The sequence below is a fragment of the Chrysemys picta genome, chromosome 4 (assembly GCF_011386835.1).
Source record: "Chrysemys picta bellii isolate R12L10 chromosome 4, ASM1138683v2, whole genome shotgun sequence".
Taxonomy (NCBI): domain Eukaryota; kingdom Metazoa; phylum Chordata; order Testudines; family Emydidae; genus Chrysemys; species Chrysemys picta.
In genome coordinates, this window is record NC_088794.1 from 94,230,050 (window position 1) to 94,249,035 (window position 18,986).

General features: G+C 46.8%; 1 protein-coding gene across 21 annotated transcripts in view; it reads left to right on the forward strand.

Annotated features, from left to right (window-relative positions):
* The window catches only part of LTK (leukocyte receptor tyrosine kinase), a 208,870-nt gene that overhangs the window by 25,376 nt on the left and 164,508 nt on the right, over positions 1 to 18,986 (forward strand). For 14 of the 21 annotated variants that reach the window (XM_065593124.1, XM_042849521.2, XM_042849517.2 and 11 more), the window contains one exon: positions 2,266 to 2,453. The exons of 2 other annotated variants lie outside the window; for them this stretch is intronic. In XM_065593124.1, the coding sequence (XP_065449196.1) occupies positions 2,387 to 2,453 (67 nt within the window). In that variant the 5' untranslated portion in view covers positions 2,266 to 2,386. The remainder of the gene's footprint in view (positions 1 to 2,265; positions 2,454 to 18,986) is intronic. 5 more of the 21 variants (XM_042849524.2, XM_042849518.2, XM_042849523.2 and 2 more) reach the window with 1 other exon arrangement.

An 18,986-nucleotide genomic window follows, 5' to 3' on the forward strand; every position in this document is an offset into this window, starting at 1 on the left:
TGAGGGACAGCTGCAACTGTCAACTCAGCTTGCAAATCCTCAGTTTCCATGTGCACTTTAGCCAAGGCACAAGGATTTTTGTGACCCCCTACTAGCAAAAGCTCTGCCATTTGTCCTAGCAGTATGTCTTTCTCCTGAACCAGGTCTCTCCTGACCACAGATTTCTGCACCAGTATCTCTCCATCCAGGGAATTCTTTGCCATTTACTCTGACCGCCTGTAGGTATAGTGGCCACGTTTACAAACCCTGTGTGATAAGTGGCAACTGCCTGAGGTGCCTCAGTGCTCTGGGTAGCAGCATTTCCATTAATTGCCTGTGCCTGTTGTCACTCAGCATAGGGCATTTATTCCTCAGGTGGTCAGTGGAATTACAATGATAGCACCTGCTTCTGGGCTCTTCTGCTTTTACAGGATATTTGGGAAGAGGACTGGAGGAGTGAACTTGGGGAGGTGAGTATCCAGCCTCCCATCCACCTTCCTTCTTCCCAGGGGTAAAACAGAGACCTTGCTTCCCACCAAATTTAAACCCCTCTGCCTGTGATTTATTTCTACTAGGTGCTTGGGATTGTTCAAATGTATCTGTAAAAGTTGCAAGTTCTTTGACCGTTTCTACCTTTTTATCCCATAAAACACTATTTTACATCATTAGACATATTCAGGAACTATTCCTGAGCAACCAAATCACACGTTCCTTCAAAGCTTGTAATACCTTTTCCCTTTACCCACTTATCCAGTAGATTTTTCATTTGGTTCACATAAGCCACATTACTTAATACGGCCCCTCTCTTAAGGCTTCGAAATTTTACTCTATAAAGTTCAGGTGTAATCTGAAACTATTTTAAAACCAAATTCTTAAATTTACCATAGCATCACCAATTGGCATCTTATTGAATATACCCAGAGCTCTTCCAGACAACTTTGCAACCAGAGTGGCCATCTGTTGATGCTCAGGAATTGCATGGAGCATATACAGCCTCTCAAAGATGATGAAATATTCAGAAATGTCCCCAGACTCATTATAGGCTGGGCAGAACTGCTCCCACTTGTGGATTTTTGGAGAGGGGACCCCCTGGTGTGGGGTTCTGTCTCTTCCACTCCATTACGGCCAGTTCATGCTTCATTTGTTTGTCTTTCAGTTCCAGGGCATTTTTATGCCTGGCTGCTCTGCTTCAATTTCTTTGTCAGCCTCCAGCTTTCTCCATTCTTGGGCTTCCTCAGCCTCTAGCTGTCTCAGTTCCATGGCTCTCTGATGTGCAATATTTTGCCTGGCTTCTTCTGCTTTGGCTTGCATCTCCATGGCTAGCTTCTGGGCTTCCATTTCCTTATCATCCTCAATCTGTCTCAGTTCCATGGCTCTCTGGTGGGCTGATTTTTGCTCATCCATTTCCGTCTGTTTTAATTCCACCTGTCTCTTATGCTTCCTTTCATTTTCTTCTACTTGCAACCTGTGGAGCTCCAACTTTTTGGTAGCTTCACTTTCACTCATTTTCCTGCTTTTCCTGTCCCTACTTCCCTACCCGAAATAAGCAAACAGAAAATAACAAACCAGTAACGACTTTGTCTGTTCTCCAGCCAGCACACTTAAAACTCACTTTAAATCACCACCAGTGTCTCAGAGCAATAAGTTGTGCACATTACCCTGCTCGACTACACCACTGTGATGGGTTGCCCCACTTTAAGGCACCACCTGATGTACTGGGATACCATGAGCCCACCTGTTCCACCAGCCTGGCCTCCTTTACCCTGTCTTGCTTAGCCAGGCTCTTAACCGCCTCTAGCACACACACAGGCAGTGACACACAGCTGCAGAAAGACAGACTGGACCCCTGTCTCAGTCTGGACTCACCCCTGCCTTTTGCACCAGGTTAGTTCCTTTCTCTTTTCAGGTACTTTCAGCGGTCCTCCTTCTTGAGTAGTAAATGGAGGAGAGACCTCCCCCTCCTTTTAGTGGAAATTTACTAGAAGTCCAAGATAGTTTTTAGTACCAGGTGGCAGGACCACCTGACCTAGTAGTGTCACAGCTACATCGCATCCCAGGATGCCTCTCAGGAAGGAGAGCGATTAGTATCTTTAAAATCTTATTGTTTCTTCCTAATGGCCCATTGAGGCTGATGGCCTGTTGTCTGGTGGGACTCTCCCAAATAAACACCCAGTTGTAATTGTTACATAGTCCATATTCCTAACTTTAGATACAGAAATGATATATGCATACTGAATGTGATTATCCAGTTTGTAACTTATAACCTTTCCAATGATACCTTACAAGACAGGGTGTAACATCACAACTGGATCTATGAAGATTAATCCTCTGACAACATCCAGGAAGTGTGACTTTGCTGGTTTGGACACCTAGAGAAGATGAATGAAGAGGATCTGGTGAAGATAGCATGGCAGGAGATGGTGGTAGGAAAGAGACACTGAGGAGGCAACAGATGGATTGCATCAAAGAAGACGGTAAGCAGATAGACCTTAGTGCCACCTTGGACAGATGAAGATGGCAGATGCTTGCATGATGCTTTGACCTCTGATGATAGAATAAGGGAAAGAAGAAAACTGTAATCCCAAAGTTCTAAGCATTTCAGAGGTGAAGTTTATAGGGGAAAGACTATGGAGGGAATGTTCCAGGCAGCATTTCACTGCTCTAACATTGACCTTTAAAAGTGCCATTCCCCTGTCCAAGAGGCAACACTGATTGCTTTTGTGCATTTTGTGTGAAGATCTCATATCCATACAGACTCTTCCCTGCTGACTCCCCAGTAACATTTATTCACAGGAAACAGGAATTGTGCCCATTTGTGAGCCTTTAAAAGGGACAGTATCTGCATTGTCACACAAAGACAGAATATGAGATTGTTTGTTGGTTTTTAAAGATCATTTCTGACATCCAGGCACTTGTCACAGACAGCCCTGGTAGAGTTCCCCCTGTTGAACACTCACCAGGCTGCTGTATTTGAGTAACAACACACTGAACCTATGTCCTCTTAAACTTCCCTTGGTCTGAGGATGCTGCAGCACTGTTTCTTTCCTTGACCCCTCTGGTGTATATCTTGGGTATAAGATTTCTATCTTTTACCCCCTCTGGGAAATGGTACCACACAGTCCAGCTGCTTTAGGCCCCCAGGACCAGTGCTGACCCGCCTGGACTCTACGGTAGCTTAAGTACATCCTTTCCCAGAGCGCTAACCTTGGAAGTGCTCTGCATTTACAATTCACCTCCTCAAGGACACGTGACAATGAAAGGAAACAGACACACAGGCCTCATAAGGCTTTCTAAACACAATTACTCTTTACTTAGATAGATGTTTTATCTGGATCTCTCAATGCTATGTGCCATTCCCCTCACTGTAACTCACACTTCCCTTGGATGTCACTGGGGTCTGTGATGAGGTAGGCAGGGTTTTCCCCCCCACCTCATCAGGCTGCCATTCAGTCTTGCTTCCTGCTCCAAACCCTGGAGTCATTCTTTCTCTCTCTCTCTCTCCTCCAGCCAGTTTCCTTTGACCTTAGCTCATCTCTCAATCACACTTGTCCCCTTTCCCTCCAAAAGCCTGCCAAAGCCTCCTGTCCCCTTCTCTGTGAGTCCCTCGAGTTTATAAATCCTACCACCTATATGTTTCATTTGTTCTGCTGTTGGAGATTTTCCACTTTCTAATACCCAGCCCTCTGCAAAGAGGTTGGAAGAACTAGTTCTTCCAGCTTCAGCCAGTCTATTGTGCCCAGGTGTTTCCACTTTGAATAGGCCACTATTAAGGTTTAACAACTCACCAATGTCCCTGGTCTGGCAGATATATGACACAACCCCTGTCAATTTATGACCAACTCACTACACATTGAGGCTTTCCATGATACAGCAATATCATACCATCAACCAGAAGTCATACGTTGAACATAGAGGGGTCCTCAAATCACGGAAAGACTCATAGACTTTAAGATCAGAAGGGACCATCATGATCATCTAGTCTGACCTTGTGCATATTGCAAACATCTTCCTCCTTTCCCAGCTCTGCTTCCCTTTACCCACTTTTTTTTTCTTTTGATTTGCTGCTGCCTCCCTAGGTAGAGAACAGTGTCTCTTTAGAGTCATCAGCTTGAGTGCCTGAGAAATGCTACCTACTCTGGACTTTTGGGACTGTACCAAGACCCTGGTTTTGAACACCCATGAACTTTGGGAAAGCTTAGATCCAGCTGCAGACTTGAACTTCACAGCTGGACCCATACCTCTGTGATGGCCAATCCAAATGACAAAGCTGAACACCTTCGCTGTGTGGGAATGCTCAGAAAACTGGGTCTGAATGCTGAAGAGTAGAAAACCCTAGGACTTTATCCTCTTAATTATTGATGGTGAACCTCAAAAAGGCTATAGGTTAATTTCATTTAAGAAACAAAGGGGCAGGTTCTTGGGTATGGCCAAGAAATGCTGAGTGCAACTGGGGTGGGGGTGAGGTGGGGAATAAATTAGCTCTTTGTGCCTCTCCAAACCTATGGCCAGGTATGCACTAAACAACACCTGCTGCCAACAGCCTGCAGGGGCTTATCTGACAGCCAGGGATCACCATGGCCCCCAGCCACACCCCCTGCATAGATGGGGGGCATTGACGTGGGGTGGCATAAGAACCTCGCATAATGACAGGTTTCAGAGTAGCAGCCATGTTAGTCTGTATCCGCAAAAAGAACAGGAGAACTTGTGGCACCTTAGAGACTAACAAATTTAGCTTATGCTCAAATAAATTTGTTAGTCTCTAAGGTGCCACAAGTACTCCTGTTCTTTTTCATAAGACCCTTGTATTCTGCCAGAGATGCCATCATTGGCTGGACCCATACACTTGATGGACCCAGGAATCAGCCTGCACAATTCAGATTTGATCCTATTCTATATAGGTTTTTATGCCACCCCGTCACCATATCTCTGAGTATCTGATTGTTATTCAAAGCATATCAGTCCTCTCTGAACCCCTGCAAAGCTGGCAGTATCACAAGAACAGGCTTTCTGGGGAGATTTCTAGGGCTTCCTGCTACAGATGTAATGGGAAATACCACAAAAAGAGCCTTTCTCACAGTATTTTGGTGTGTTTGCTTCTGATCCTGGCTGGACATGCAAGGCAAAACACATGAGAATGAAGAACAATTGTATTTGAACAGGTTAATGGAACTTTCTGGAACCTTTACAAAAGTTTGGTTTGACTGTGGCTGAGTTAGTGGAGTGGTCTCTGAGCCCAGGCAGGAACCCTCAGTAGAGGGCAGTATGTATCAAACCCTGAGGCTCGTGACTCTGGGGATGCACTATTCTCCACTGAGGGAGGCCATGACAAAACAAGAGAAAACAAGTGAAGGGGCAGAAGCTTTGTTGAGACGAGAGAATAGGGTGATCACACAGCAAATGTGAAAAATCGGGATGGGGGTGGGGGGTAATCGGAGCCCATATAAGAAAAAGACCTAAAAATCGGGACTGTCCGTATAAAATCAGGACATCTGGTCACCCTACGAGAGAAGCATTGTTGATGGGGTGTTTTCCCTTCTTGCTGCAGGATTTTTATTCAGACTCAGTAAGAGTAGAGCCATCTCTTATGTGCTCAAAATGCAATAGACATGGTTGTGCTTTTGCTGAGTGTGAGGGGGAAATGGCCAGGCAATGAACTAATAGTAACAGGCTGCCTTTCTACCATAAGAATGACACTCATAAACCTGACACTTCCTTTTCCCCAATAAATCCCTTCCAAACAAACAAAAAACTAAAACCAAAGCCCTTTCCCCAAACAGTGTTCTGTTGCCATAAAGGGGAGAATTGCCAGAGACTCCATGAAGCCCACTAGGGACTTGCTATTGCTATTGATTTTATGTGGAAGGTGCTCAGATATTACAGTGATGGACAGCACAACTTGTATGTATAACCCAAAGGCACCCTGCAGGAGTTAGTGTTCTTGAAAGCACATCAGGAAGTGATAGAGAGAGAGTCGCATGAAGCTGAAGGTCCTGAGTTTGAATCCCTGGTGGTAGTTGAGATATGAATATGTCTAAACTTGAGTTGTTGCAGGAGATGGGATCTCAAGTGAGAGAAATGGGGAGTTGTATATACAGTTGGGTGGGAATGGAGCAAGGTCTGTTGCTGAATCCAGTTTTGTGGGATTTTGCCCTGAAACCATGTTTGTCGTGGCCCCGCCCCCCCCCCCAACAGATCTTACATCAAAGCCAAGTTCAAGAGGGAAGTTGGTGGTAGCAATAAATACAGGAAGGCACTCCAATGAGCAGTGGGTGCAGGTGGTAAAAACAATCTACGCAAGAAGAGAAATACTTCTCCTCTTGATGCACACACAGACACCCTGCAAAAGGGGAGCATTAATCTATAACTGCAGTCAACCTGTTTTTCAGCATGCCGGTACTAATCACTAGAACTATCAGGTAATTAACGTTTATAATGTTATGCACCTTAATGACCTCAGAATATAGTAAATTTGCTGCAATTGCAGGAATCCTCGCAACCTCATTCCATGCAGTGTATGATGAAAGGTTTCACTCTGAGTCATCCTCTCTTGTATTCAATGAGACCAGAGTGGTCCAGCAAAGATAACTCATTTATCTTGTTGTCACTGATGAGACCTGTGCTGTGCCTACTACTCATAGGCTTCCATTGTTTCTTGTCACTTGACCAGGCCACTGTCACTTTTAGTCTGTTCACCAGTGTTGGCTCAAGGGAGGCCTGCAATTTCCTATGTCTCCACAGGAAGAGCTGTGCTGGAAGGGGGATTCACTGCTGGGGGAAGTTAGGTAGCTGTGTAACCCATGTGCCTAATAGGGAAATATCTCTTTAAGAGACCCATTCGGGGAGGTAGGAGTGAGTTGTGCCTGTCTGAGTCATTGTTGCTAGGCAGATTAAGCACTCCACATGCAGAAGCTTCTGGAATTGGGTGTGGTAGTTTTGGGTATGCTCCAGTAGGTTCCCTGTTGATGGGGTCAGACTCCATGAGGGCAAACCGTCAGGGCAGCTTCTTTGCAGAAGGCCGTGTGCCCTGTGTGAGTTGGGAGAAGCTGAGCCCAGGAGCAGGAAGCAGGCTGTTGTCCTTAACTCTGAAGCATTTTGCAGCAGGTTAGTGATATTGTTACCCTCTAACAGGGAAGCCTGGGCAATGCTAATTATAGCAAGGTGAAACTGGGACAGAAAAAAAACTTCTATTTTAATTGTATGCTTTGAATGTTTTGATTTTAGCCAAACTGGTCTAGTTAAATTGTCTCAACTAGTTCGGAGTAGAGGCAGGCTGGGGTTTCTTTACCGCCCACTGGGGAAGTGGCATAGTCTGGGCAATGCGACTGCAGATTTCCTGAGACAGTGAAAATCAACAGTAAGCTGGCTGGAGGGCCAAGCCATAAAGAGGGAGTGCCCTGAATTACGAAGAGGGAGCAATCAAGTATATATACACACACACACATGTACCTCCCTCCAACCTCTCTTCCTCTTCCCCTGAAGGAAGGTGGTGTCAGACTGGTCCAGAGCTAATCCCCAGATATGGCCACAATGAGGTGCCATAGCAATGACTAGTTTACCAATGAGACTTTGTCATAGGGTTGAGACTGCTCAAGAGATGTGCTGAATCATCACATCTTCCAGATGCCCTGGCTATGCTGTTTTCCTGATTAGCGCCTTCCAATTCTGGATTGTACCAGTCAGCTCCAGGCCTTCCAAGGTGGAGGAGGGAGTTGTGGGCAGCTTATGCCACTGTATGCTTCCCTACCACCTCTTGCCACCAAGCATGGTTCCATCTGTGGGGTGAGTTGAGTTGTCAAGGTGGGTTTCTGTGGTCATGGTAACAGAAGTGCATATGCAATGATTCCAATCAAGAGGGTGCTTCCTCTCCAGGATGTGTGTGCTTGCATGTATATTAATACAAGTTATTGTTTGTTATTTCTGTTGTGATGGCACCTAAATACCCCGATCAGGGTCCTGTTGTATTAGGCTCTATACAAACACTTAGAAAGATACAATCCCTGCCCTGAAACGATTGCAATCTAAAATATGTTGAGGCCTGAATTCATTCCAGGCTTAACTCTGAGATAAATATTGCCCATAACTACAATGAAGTTAACACCCAAAACCTGGAATAAGAATTTGGATGGTTGACAGAAACAGCATGCACCTAGTCTAATGTAGCTCTTCTGGGTGTAATATAAAGCCTATAAATATTAATCATCACAAACCCTAGTCCCAGCTGATCCAAATGCCAGGGACAATATCGCAATAGTGTGGTATTAGGACTGTACAGCAGAGTTAGGGGGCGGGTGTGTAGTGGTGTAATACTGTGGCAAATGGCCTTGTAGTTCGTATAATGTTTGGAGCTATGAGAATCAGGAAGCTAATTTTCATGGGTCACTAGATATTCTGCCGCACTGGGTTCCTAGGCACCACTGCTGTGAGCAGCACACTAGTAGAGCTCCTTTTGGCCACTCATGGGCTCCTCTTATTCACTGATCTTTAGAATTGCTTAGACTAGCAATGGTATCTAGCATATCAGCAGTACCTCGCTTCATGATGTTTTCATCTCAAGTCCCTCTCTTTGAGCCATCCCAATGTACTGTCTTCGGGTTGTTCTTGGTCCTGACAGACAGATGTGGAAGTAAAAGGCGGGAAAGCCTAGAGGAGGTCACTAGATGGGGAGGACTCTGAGTTACTATAGAGAATTCTTTCCCAGGTATCTGGCTGGTGGGTCTTGCCCACATGCTCACCATCGCTCACTGATCACCATATTTGGGGTCGGGAAGGAATTTTCTCTTGGGTCAGATTGGCAGAGACCCTGGGGGGATTTCACCTTCCTCTGTAGCATGGGGCATGGTTTATTTGCTGATTTAAACTAGAGTAAATGGCGGATTCCCTGTAACTTGAAGTCTTTAAATCATTGAGGACTTCAGTAACTCAGCCAGAGGTTATGGGCCTATTGCTGGAATGGGTGGGGTAGGTTCTATGTACTGCAAAGTGCAGGAGATCAGACTAGATGATCATGATGGTCCCTTCTGGCCTTAAATTCGCTATCGAGACACGAGCAGGAGAACAGACTTGCAGCGGAAGCGGTGGATGATGACGGGATGCCACGAGCAGGGCCGGCTCCAGGCACCAGGCAACCAAGCACATGCTTGGGGTGGTACCTGGTAAGGGGCGGCCAATCTTGGGGTGGCGGGGGGCAGCACGGCGCGGCATTCCGCGGGGGGGGAGGGGCGCTCCGGTGGCACGGCGCGTGGTGCTCGGCGGGGGGGGGGGACGGCGCGGGGCACGGCGCTCAGGGGAGGGTTCCGGCGGTGCGGTGCTCGGCGGGGGGGGGCTCAGCGGGGCGGCGCTTTTTTTTGCTGCTTGGGGCAGCAAAAAAGTTAGAGCCGGCCCTGGTCACGAGAATAGATATTTATAAAGAACAACGAGAGGACCTGCGAGGTCGATTCATGGCAGCAGGAGAGCAGAGTTGCAGCGGAAGCGGTGGTTGGATAACGATGGTTAGCAGTCCTACTGCACCGTCTGCTGAAAGCACGGAAAAAAGGTGCAAAATGATTGTCTGCCTTTGCTTTCACGGAAGGAGGGGTGACTGACATGTACCCAAAACCACCTGCGACAATGTTTTTTGCCCCATCAGGCATTGGGAGCTCAACCCAGAATTCCAACGGGCAGCAGAGACTGTGGGATAGTTACCCACAGTGCAATACTCCGAAAGTCAGTGGGGGTTGGGGGAGGGAGAAAAAGGGGCAAGACAAGGTGTGGGCACTGAGGGAAGGAGGCAGAGATGGGAGGGGAGATGATTCATTGAGGAAGGGGGATCAAAATGATTCTGTAGAATCAGAGACAGAAAAGTGAGTATTAGAGGGGGAAGAGGAAAGGAAGACTGTGTATTTTGAGAGAGAGGGGGCAAAGAGGAGAAATCATCAGCATATGAAAAACGGAGGGAAAACAAAACAAGAGACTGCAAAAAGTACATAGAGTTCGGAAAATGCAGCAGCAGCAGGAGGCGGAGAAGGCTGGAGACAAGAGAGACGGACTGGTAATGGAAAATCTGAAAGATTTTTATGATTTTACTGGGAAAACATAAAAAGGAACCGTTACTGAATGCAAAAAGCCCAGCATTCAACCTCAGACAATAAACAGGGCTAAACAATACTCAATAGGGAAATAGTGAGTAGACAACATAAGCTCTTGGCATATGAGAAACACTGGATTGCAGAGTTGAATTGCCTTTGCGTCTCCAAAGAACCATTGGTAAAACTAATAAACATTTCAGTGATCCAATTACTTTGGAGAGGTTTTTCTTTGAGAGTAAGTGCTCCAAGAAAGAGGGGCATCTGGCCAATGATGACCTTGTTTAAGTGACCTTTATCTAAAGGCTTGCAAGTTAGACACCCAAGATGGAGGATTATTTATTATAGAGCCAGTACAATGCAAAACACTATTTGCCCATTAATAAAGTTCCATGCATGGTTGGTTAAATGCAACAGTTTGTTTTCTCTACTTGTGTAGTATTCAAACTCCTGGAATAGTAGTAATAATATTAGGGTTACCATTCGTCCGGATTCCCCCGACATGTCCGGATTTTTTAACTAAAAATAGCGTCCGGGGGGAATTTGTTAATGTCCGGACTTCCCTCCCTCCCCCCCCCCCCCATGCAGAGCACGCGCGGCTAACAGGGCAGCCGGATGGTGCCACTTACATGGGGCTCCGACAGGGAGAGAGAGTCCCTTCTCCCCCCCCCCCCCCCCCCCCCGCAGCATAGTTCCCTCCCTGCATTCGCCTCCGGCAGGCTGGAGCTCCTCCCCCGCTGCTGGCCAGCGTGCCGGAGAACAGCTCAGACTCAGCAAGCTCCCAGAGAGCCCTTAGGCAAACCGAAGGCCAACGACAAGGGAGCCAGGGGGTCGGAGAAGGGGCAGGGAGGTTCTGGAGGGGGCAGTCAGGGTATGGTAGGGGGTAGGGTCCTGGGGGGCAGTTTGGGGGGGGTTAGGAGGGGGCAGTTAGGGGACAAGGAACAGGGAGGCTTAGGTAGGGGGTGGGGTTCTGGAGGGCAGTTAGGAGCAGGGGTCCCAGGAGGGGGCAGTCAGGGGACAAGGAGTGGGGGGGGGTGTTTGGGAGTTTGGGGGGGGCTGTCAGGGGGCAGGGGTGGGGAGAGGGATCAGAGCAGTCAGGGGACAGGGAGCAGAGGGGTTTAGATGGGTTGGGAGTTCTGGGGGGGGCTGTCAGGGGGTGGGGAGTGGTTGGATGGGGTGTGGGAGTCCCAGGGCTCTGTCTGGGGGTGTGGATAAGGGTTGGGGCAATCAGGGCACAGGTAGGGGGTAGGGTCCTAGGTGGCCAGTTAGGATTGGGGAGAGGGTCTCAGGAGGGGGCAGTCAGGGGACAAGGAGCAGGGAGGCTTAGGTAGGGGGTGAAGTCTTGGGGGGGCAGTTAGGGGCAGGGGTCCCAGGAGGGGGCAGTCAGGGGACAAGGAGCGGGAGGGAGGGTTGGGGGTTCTGAGGGGGGTGGGAAGTGGGTGGGGCAGGGGCGGGGCTAGGACAGGACAGGGGCGGGGCTAGGGCGGGGCTCCTCCCATCCTCTTTTTTGCTTGCTGAAATATGGTAACCCTAAATAATATCCTACATTTCCATAGCATCTTTTCATCCTGAAGTTACCCACCTCAGTAGTGCAATGTTAGTACAGTTATAAAACTTGGTTCTCTCTCTTTTCTTTGCATTCTAGTTATGATTTCTCACTGAACACTTATTAAAAGGGTGCAAGTACTTAAGTAATGCAAACCAGCATCTAACAATACTATTTTTGCAAATATATAGTTCCTCTCATCCAAGTTCTCAAAGTGCTTTACAAAAGAGGGGAAATATTATCCCTATTTTATAGATGTGGCTACTGAGGCTCAGAGAAGTCTTGCCCAAGGTCATACAATAACTGAGTGGTACAGTCAGGACTAGAACCCTGGGTTATTAACCCCTTTCCAGTGCTCCAGCCACAAGACTGTAATTTGTTAGTATACCTTATCTAATATATCATATCGTGTAGCTTTTATGTAGTAAAAGTTCCCCTTTGTCACCCAAGGAGTCTATGTTGATAACCAGGACAATTGAGTTGGTGAGTTGTGGGCTGGGAGAGCTGCATAGATAGTGACTTCAGTTTTGAGGGCTGGAAGCTTGGAGTGGAAAGAGGCAACACTAGCCGTCTATGGCTCACAAGAAGGAACATCTTTGATGTGCTACATCCAGCCCTTCCTACAGTTGGTAAAGTCACTGTAATACAGTCCTTTGAAAGTGGTGGGAAGGGAAATGATAGATCCCAGAGGGCTCTTCCCACAGTTCAAAAAGTAAGTGTGTGTGTGTGTGTGAATGAGAGCGAGAGAACCTACTTCATGCCAATCTTTTTTTCTTACATTGAGATATTCTCTTTGTTTATGCCCCCAGCTGTAATGGAATATTTATCCAGGAAGAAAACAAATTTGCTGGGCACCAATACGGTTCAGAGAGTGGCACAAGATGACACCTGTGGAGGAAAAGTCCTTTATTGCTGAGGAATCCTAGCTGCTCACTAGTTATTGAGTTGGACATAGAATAAATAACAGGAAGTTATTATTTTTGTGGCAGAGTTTTTTGGTGGGGCTCTTTAACTCACCGTATCTCTATACAGTCTCATTTATGAAGAACATGTTTGAAATGTCCCTTGGAGCTGGCTGTGAATGACAGGACTTCATTGAACAGCCTATCACTTTGAGGTCTTTGTTAAAATGCTTCTACCTACCTCCATAATATACAGAGTAGATGGAGTGGCAGCAGCCATATTTGCTTTTGGCTGCCTCCCTTGGCTGGAAATGTGTTGTCTACATCTCTGCACTTCATCGTTCATCTCTGTAGAACATGCTTTCTGAGTGCACATCTCCATTTCCATTCCTATACCTGTATGTTGGGTTATTCATGATGAGCATTGCTTCTTGGCACCAACCCTATATTCATAACTTTGCCTCTTTACCCTGTGGTCCCCCCGGACTTGTAACTCAAGATACCCTTTGTTCCTAGTGCTTTATGGCTACTGGCCAGAGGTGTGTGTACCATTGCTTTTGCAGCAGTTCTGTCCACATCTTCTATGACCACGGGTGGGCATTATCTGTTACAAGAAGCTCTGCCTATTCCTGATTCATAATGGGATAGCTTTATGCATGTCGCAATTGCGTGAGTTAGATTCTCAGCTTGTGTACATCCGCATAGCTCTATTGATGTCAATGAAGCTATGCAAGTTTGTACCAGCTGAGATCTGGTGTCATGTTTTATGAATAGCTTTTTCTCTGGGAGGGCATTTTGCACAAAAAGGGTTAATAGATCACTTGTGAAAGAGAGTTGTTTGTAGTGAAAATTCAGGACTGGGCCTCAAACTTGCTATCTTACCTTATCAATTACTCTCTCTGGCAGGGGCTTTCCTGGGGCTATGGGAATTAGGTGCCCAGCTCCAATTGAAACTCCATGGGAATTGGACACTTAACTCCTTTTAGTGCCCTATGAAAATCCATCTCTATGCCTAAGTTTTCACCCTGTGAAAAATAGGAATAATAACACTTCCCCACCTGTGAAGCTAAATTAACTTGTGATTGCAAAGAGGTTTGAGCTCCCTGGATGGAAAATACTAAAATTAAGTGGATAATACTATATTAATGATTTGATCTATTATTAATGACTAACAATAATGCAAAGATATTTTATTAAGTTGAGGAGAATAAATTTCAAAAGAACAAGGAAGGAAGAAGTCAAAGGGTGTGAAAGAGATACCAGTGGAAACAAAAATGGCAGAGAGTTAAGGAAGTGCAAAGAAATGGAGGACAAACAATGCCACACAAGTGAGAGCAAAATCAAGGAAGTAGGAAGACAGGGTATTTGTACAAAGCTTAGCACAATGGCGTCCTAGTCCATGACTAAGGCTTCTCAGGGCAGATCTACACTAGAAGCACTACATTGGCGCAGCTGCGCCACTGTAGTGCGTCTGGTGAAGACGCTCTATGCTGATGGGAGAGCGCTCTCCATGAGAGGTGGAAGCTATGTTGGTGGGAGAGCATCTCCCACCAACGTAGCGCCAGTATGGACAACACTTAGGTTGCTGTAACTTGTATTGCTCAGGGGGGTGTCGCAAGTTAGATCAACTTAAGTGGTAGTGTAGACCTGCCGTCAGTGCTACAGAATACAAAGAAAAAATAGGAAAAAGTGGAAGGACAAGAAAGAAGAAGAAAGGAGAGATGCCGTGAGTAAAAGAATAGGAGACAGAAAAAGAGGCAACTAGATTGAGTGAGGGTCAGTTTATCACTGTTCAGGCCAGTTCCATCTCATTTCATGCTGAATGGTTTAATAGTTTTCATGTTATTGTATATTCTGAGCTAATTAATTAGAAGCATGTTGAGTGAAAAGGGAAAGATCAGTGCAGATAAATTCTCAGAAAATATCTCTATTTTGGGATTGCTTTTCCCCCCTCCAAAAATAATATCTGGGTTGCCTCTGTAAAATAAGGCACTTTACACATTAGCAGAATCCTATTTTGCTGCTTGCCAGAGCTACTGGAGTGGAGATATTTTGGGATTTAGTCTTGTCACTAGTCAGAAATGGAAAACAGATTTGAAAATTAATGAAATTGGTCAGATCAACTGGCTTAAGGAAAAACAATTTTTGTTGGACACCAGCATAAAGCTGCCTTAATGAACTGGAGAAATGGTCCCAGATCAATTCTATCTTATGGAAGAGCTTAACATGTACATGCAGCATAATATACATGTACACTAGCTTTCCAGAGGGAATGCATACAGTTCAAATGACTACTAAAGGAGATGGAGCCTTTCATCTCCATCTCATTGGTTTGAGCCCATTCCAAGTCAGTAGTGACTGAAAGTCATTAACAGCTGATGGTTGTTCAGGAACAGGAAATGAGTTTGGTGATCTCAGTGCTATTCTATTCTATATAGATTCTTATACTAGCTTCATGCATCACTGTTGTATCTGAGCCCCTTCCAATAGAGCATTAAGCAGTGTGACTAACCTCTATCATGTGTGATTTGTTCTTTCTCTCATCCTCTTCCCTGGGGGAAATTGTGTGCGCCATGTAGTGTTTTGGTCTGACAGGGTATTTGCAAAAATTGTATTTATTGGTTTTGTAATCTTTTTAATGTACACGTTACCTTACGTTAAGATTAGAGAAGGCAAGGTTGAAGATGTGCCTTCCACTTGGCATGGAAGGTAGTGACAGAAGGTATTAGACATATATGTGACTTCTAATAAAAAAACCCACCATCATAAATAGAACTAATTGACCCAGTCAGCAGAGAGGCCAAGGGCCACATGGTTTTGGAGACTGAACTCTCCTCCCACCCTTGAGACATCCCTCCTCAGGAGGGCTTAGGCAGGCTGATGAAATGCTGATGTGGGCAAAGCTTGTATGCCACTGCCCATCCTATACTTGTTCCATTGGTAAATAGAGGACTTAATTTTTCAGGGTTGCCAACTGAACACCCTTCAGCACAAAATTCACTCACTAAATACACTGCTCTCAAATTTTGAACCTGGTAGCTAAAGAGCAGTGTTATATAGGAGAAACCATAGGAGTTCTTCACTTTGGCTGCAGGTAGCAAATCCTGGAGGGTCTCTTTGTTACATTTCCTTCAGAAAAGTCAGGAAATGCTAAGTGTGGGAAAGTTTGAGGCTGAAGAGATGTTGGTCAAAATTGGTACATAGAGAAGTTCTTCCGTGATTTTCTTCTTGTGGTGTGTGGCTGAATAGATCACACACCAGAGAAGAGGGAGGCTTGTCCACTCGTTAGAGCAGTAGTCTGGCACTTGAGAGACCCAGGTTAAGTCCCTGCTCTTGCCTCAGACTTCTTGTGTGCCCCTGGTCAAGTAATTTAGGGTGTGTCTGCACTGCAGCCTCTACACATGTCCATGTGTATGGATGTGCCCAACCCTCCTCCCCGCATGTTGTCCACACTGAACATTAGGTGGTCTGAATAGATCTTGGGCTGAATAGATCCCAAGCTAGCTACCTCATCTGAGCTGTGACCTGCCCCTGTATCAGCTAACTTTGTAGGGTGGCTGTTTCAAAGGTGCTGGTACCTGGTCTTGAGTCTGACTCCTCCTCTACTCCCATTCCCACAATTCCCTGTACCCATATCTTCCTGCCTGTCTCTAATGTTCCTACTCCCCCTGTATGCAATGGAAGTTACATGCTGCAGCCTACAACATTTACAACAACTGAAAATGGCTACAAGCCGGCGAGCAACTAGTTGGCCAGAGGAGGACACTAAATTTTAATTAATATATGGCAGGAGTATAGCCTGGAGCACAATTTTACTCCAAGCATCAGCCCCAGAAACATCCTTCTATATACTCCTACATTTAGAAGGCCGGCGGAGTTGAGCATTGAGTGTATTGCTGTTCAGTGCCGAGAGAGAATGAAGCACTTGGAGCAGCAGTACTGGAGGGCCAGAACTCAAACAGTCAGGGAACATGCTCTCCACTTGCCCATTTTATTCTGAACTGTTGGGCACTCTCAAGGGCCCCAATGTTGTCAGTAGCTACCGGTGGGGTGCTCTGCTCTTGTTTGATGATGATAACAGTCGGCTGCGTGCGTGTTCCCTCTGTCTGCTGCCCCAGTTCTGCGCAGATCGCTGACACAGCAAACCCCAAGAGAACCCCCAAAGACCACAGACTCTAGTAAGGTACGAAGGAACCTGAGCCAGGTTTATTGTCAAACGAAGCACAGTAATAGTTTCCCATAGACTCTACAAGACATACTACAAATTTGTGCCCCCTGGCAGTGGACCGGCTCAGTCAGTGGCGGGACTTTCCACTGCCCCCTAGGCAGGGTGGGTGCAAGGATGTTTCGCGCCCTAGGTAAAACTTCCACCTTGCGCGCTGCCCCCACCCCCCGTGGCAGCTCCCCCCCTCTGCCCTGTGGTGCCCCCCCCCCCGACAGCTCTCCCCGGCCCAGGGAGCCATGCGGCAGCTCCCCGCCCCAGCTCACCTCTGCTCCGCCTCCTCCCCAAGCATGCCGCCGCCACTCCACTTCTCCCGCCTCCCAGGCTTGCAGCGCCAATCAGCTGTTTGGCACCACAAGCCTGGGAGGGAGAGAAGCAGAGCGGGGCGGCATGCTCAGGGGAGGAGGCAGAGCAGAGGTGAGCTGGGGCGGAGAGTTCCCCTGCATGCCGCCCCTCCCCCCTTTCTTGCTGCAGGCAGCTCTCCCCGTGCCACCCTGCCCCAGCTTCCTAGGCCTAAATGCCGACAACGACCGGGGCGGCCGAAGATCCGGCCGCCGCGGTCACCGCTGAAGGACCCGAAATGCCGCGCCCCAAATGCTAGTGCCCTAGGCGACCGCCTAGGTCACCTAATGGGTTGTACCGGCCCTGGCCCTAGGCCAGACAAAGATGCGCACTCCGGGACCTACTTTTATACAGTTACAGGACAGATTACTCATATCCTATCTCCTAGAACTGGAAGGGACCTTGAAGGTCATCAAGGCCAGCCCCCTGCCTTCACTAGCAGGACCAAGTACTGATTTTGCCCCAGATCCCTAAGTGGCCCCCTCAAGGATTGAACTCACAACGCTGGCTTTAGCAGGCCAATGCTCAAACCACTGAGCTATCCCTCCCCCCCATGCCCTACTGACGTATTGAGGTACAGGCCCTTGGCTCATTAGGGTGCTGTCTCCTCCTCCTCGTTGTTTCAAACAAACAGATCGATCTATCATGCTGTCTTTTGGACCCTGTCTTTAAGATGCACCTGCCTGTTCCTTGTTATGTTTGTGGAGTGTCCTCGTAACGGGATGTCCAGGTGCCATCTTGGCACAAGTTCCTCTTATTAGCACTTATATGTGAATGCACCTGCTTCTGACAACCCTCTTCTCGCCAACTTCTGTGAGCAGGGCCTGCCTCTGGCTCATAGCCCAGCTTTGCTTAGCAATGCCTGGAAGTACTTTGGTTCATGCTTCGGGCCTCAGACTGGGCCTCTGACACAAGACTTTGTTTCAGGGCCTCATCTTACTACACCCAGCACTGAGCCTACTGTCACTCGTGTCTTGATGAACATTGGTAAGTTCATTATGAGACAGGATAGCAAGAGTGATGCCACAGCTGGAACAATGAAGATCCCATGGATGAGGCCAGGACGTGGTTCTCTATTTATATCTGGAGGATCAATTTGAAGAAGTCGTTACTAAAGATACTGGAAAGGGAGTTGTGCCTGACCAGGGATTGGAAGCCCAGGCTGGTAAGTTCTGCCTTGTGGTGTCCATCCTGCAGGTCCCTGCAACTTTCCACTTTTTTTCTGGAGAAACTGTACTGAGGGCACTGGAAATTTCTGTTGGATAACTTTCTTTCATGGATAATAGACTGTATGGTGATGGGTATAATACAGAAACCACATCATTTGCAAGGGGTATAGTACAGTAACCACATCATTTGCATGGCCTGTCCCCCTATCTCCCTCCTCCCCCTTCCCACCCCTCCAACTACTCTCTGAAATGCCTGGTCCAAAATGGACACCGAGGGAAAAAATATTAAATTATAACATTACTATATATTAAAGAACCATGAGTACAGGTTGTGCTAAAAGGCACAATCCTTAGAAGGTTGGACAAGTGAGATCAGTATCCCTCTGAATCCGTCCATTTCATGGTGGGTGTGCAGGCAAATGGGGATGGGGGCAGGAGGGGTTTGAACTCTGCTTGAATCAGTGCTCGCCACACTACGTCAGCATGGGCTGAAACTCCTTTGGCAGTAATGCTTGTGCTGAAGTCCGCAGTCCTTTATTTATTTACTTATTTACTCTATGGTCTTCAGCTATAATTTTTGGATGTAAATCTCCATTGTACTATTGATCTTTTAAAATGACTTATTCAAGGTAAATGAGTAAATTACTTCTTTTAGTCTTGTCTTTAATGTGGTGATTTCATCTCCGTACACAACAGTGTAGGGAAATAGAATCAACACATTAAGGTACAGGAATAAAATAAAAAATTTATTCATTGACCTTAATT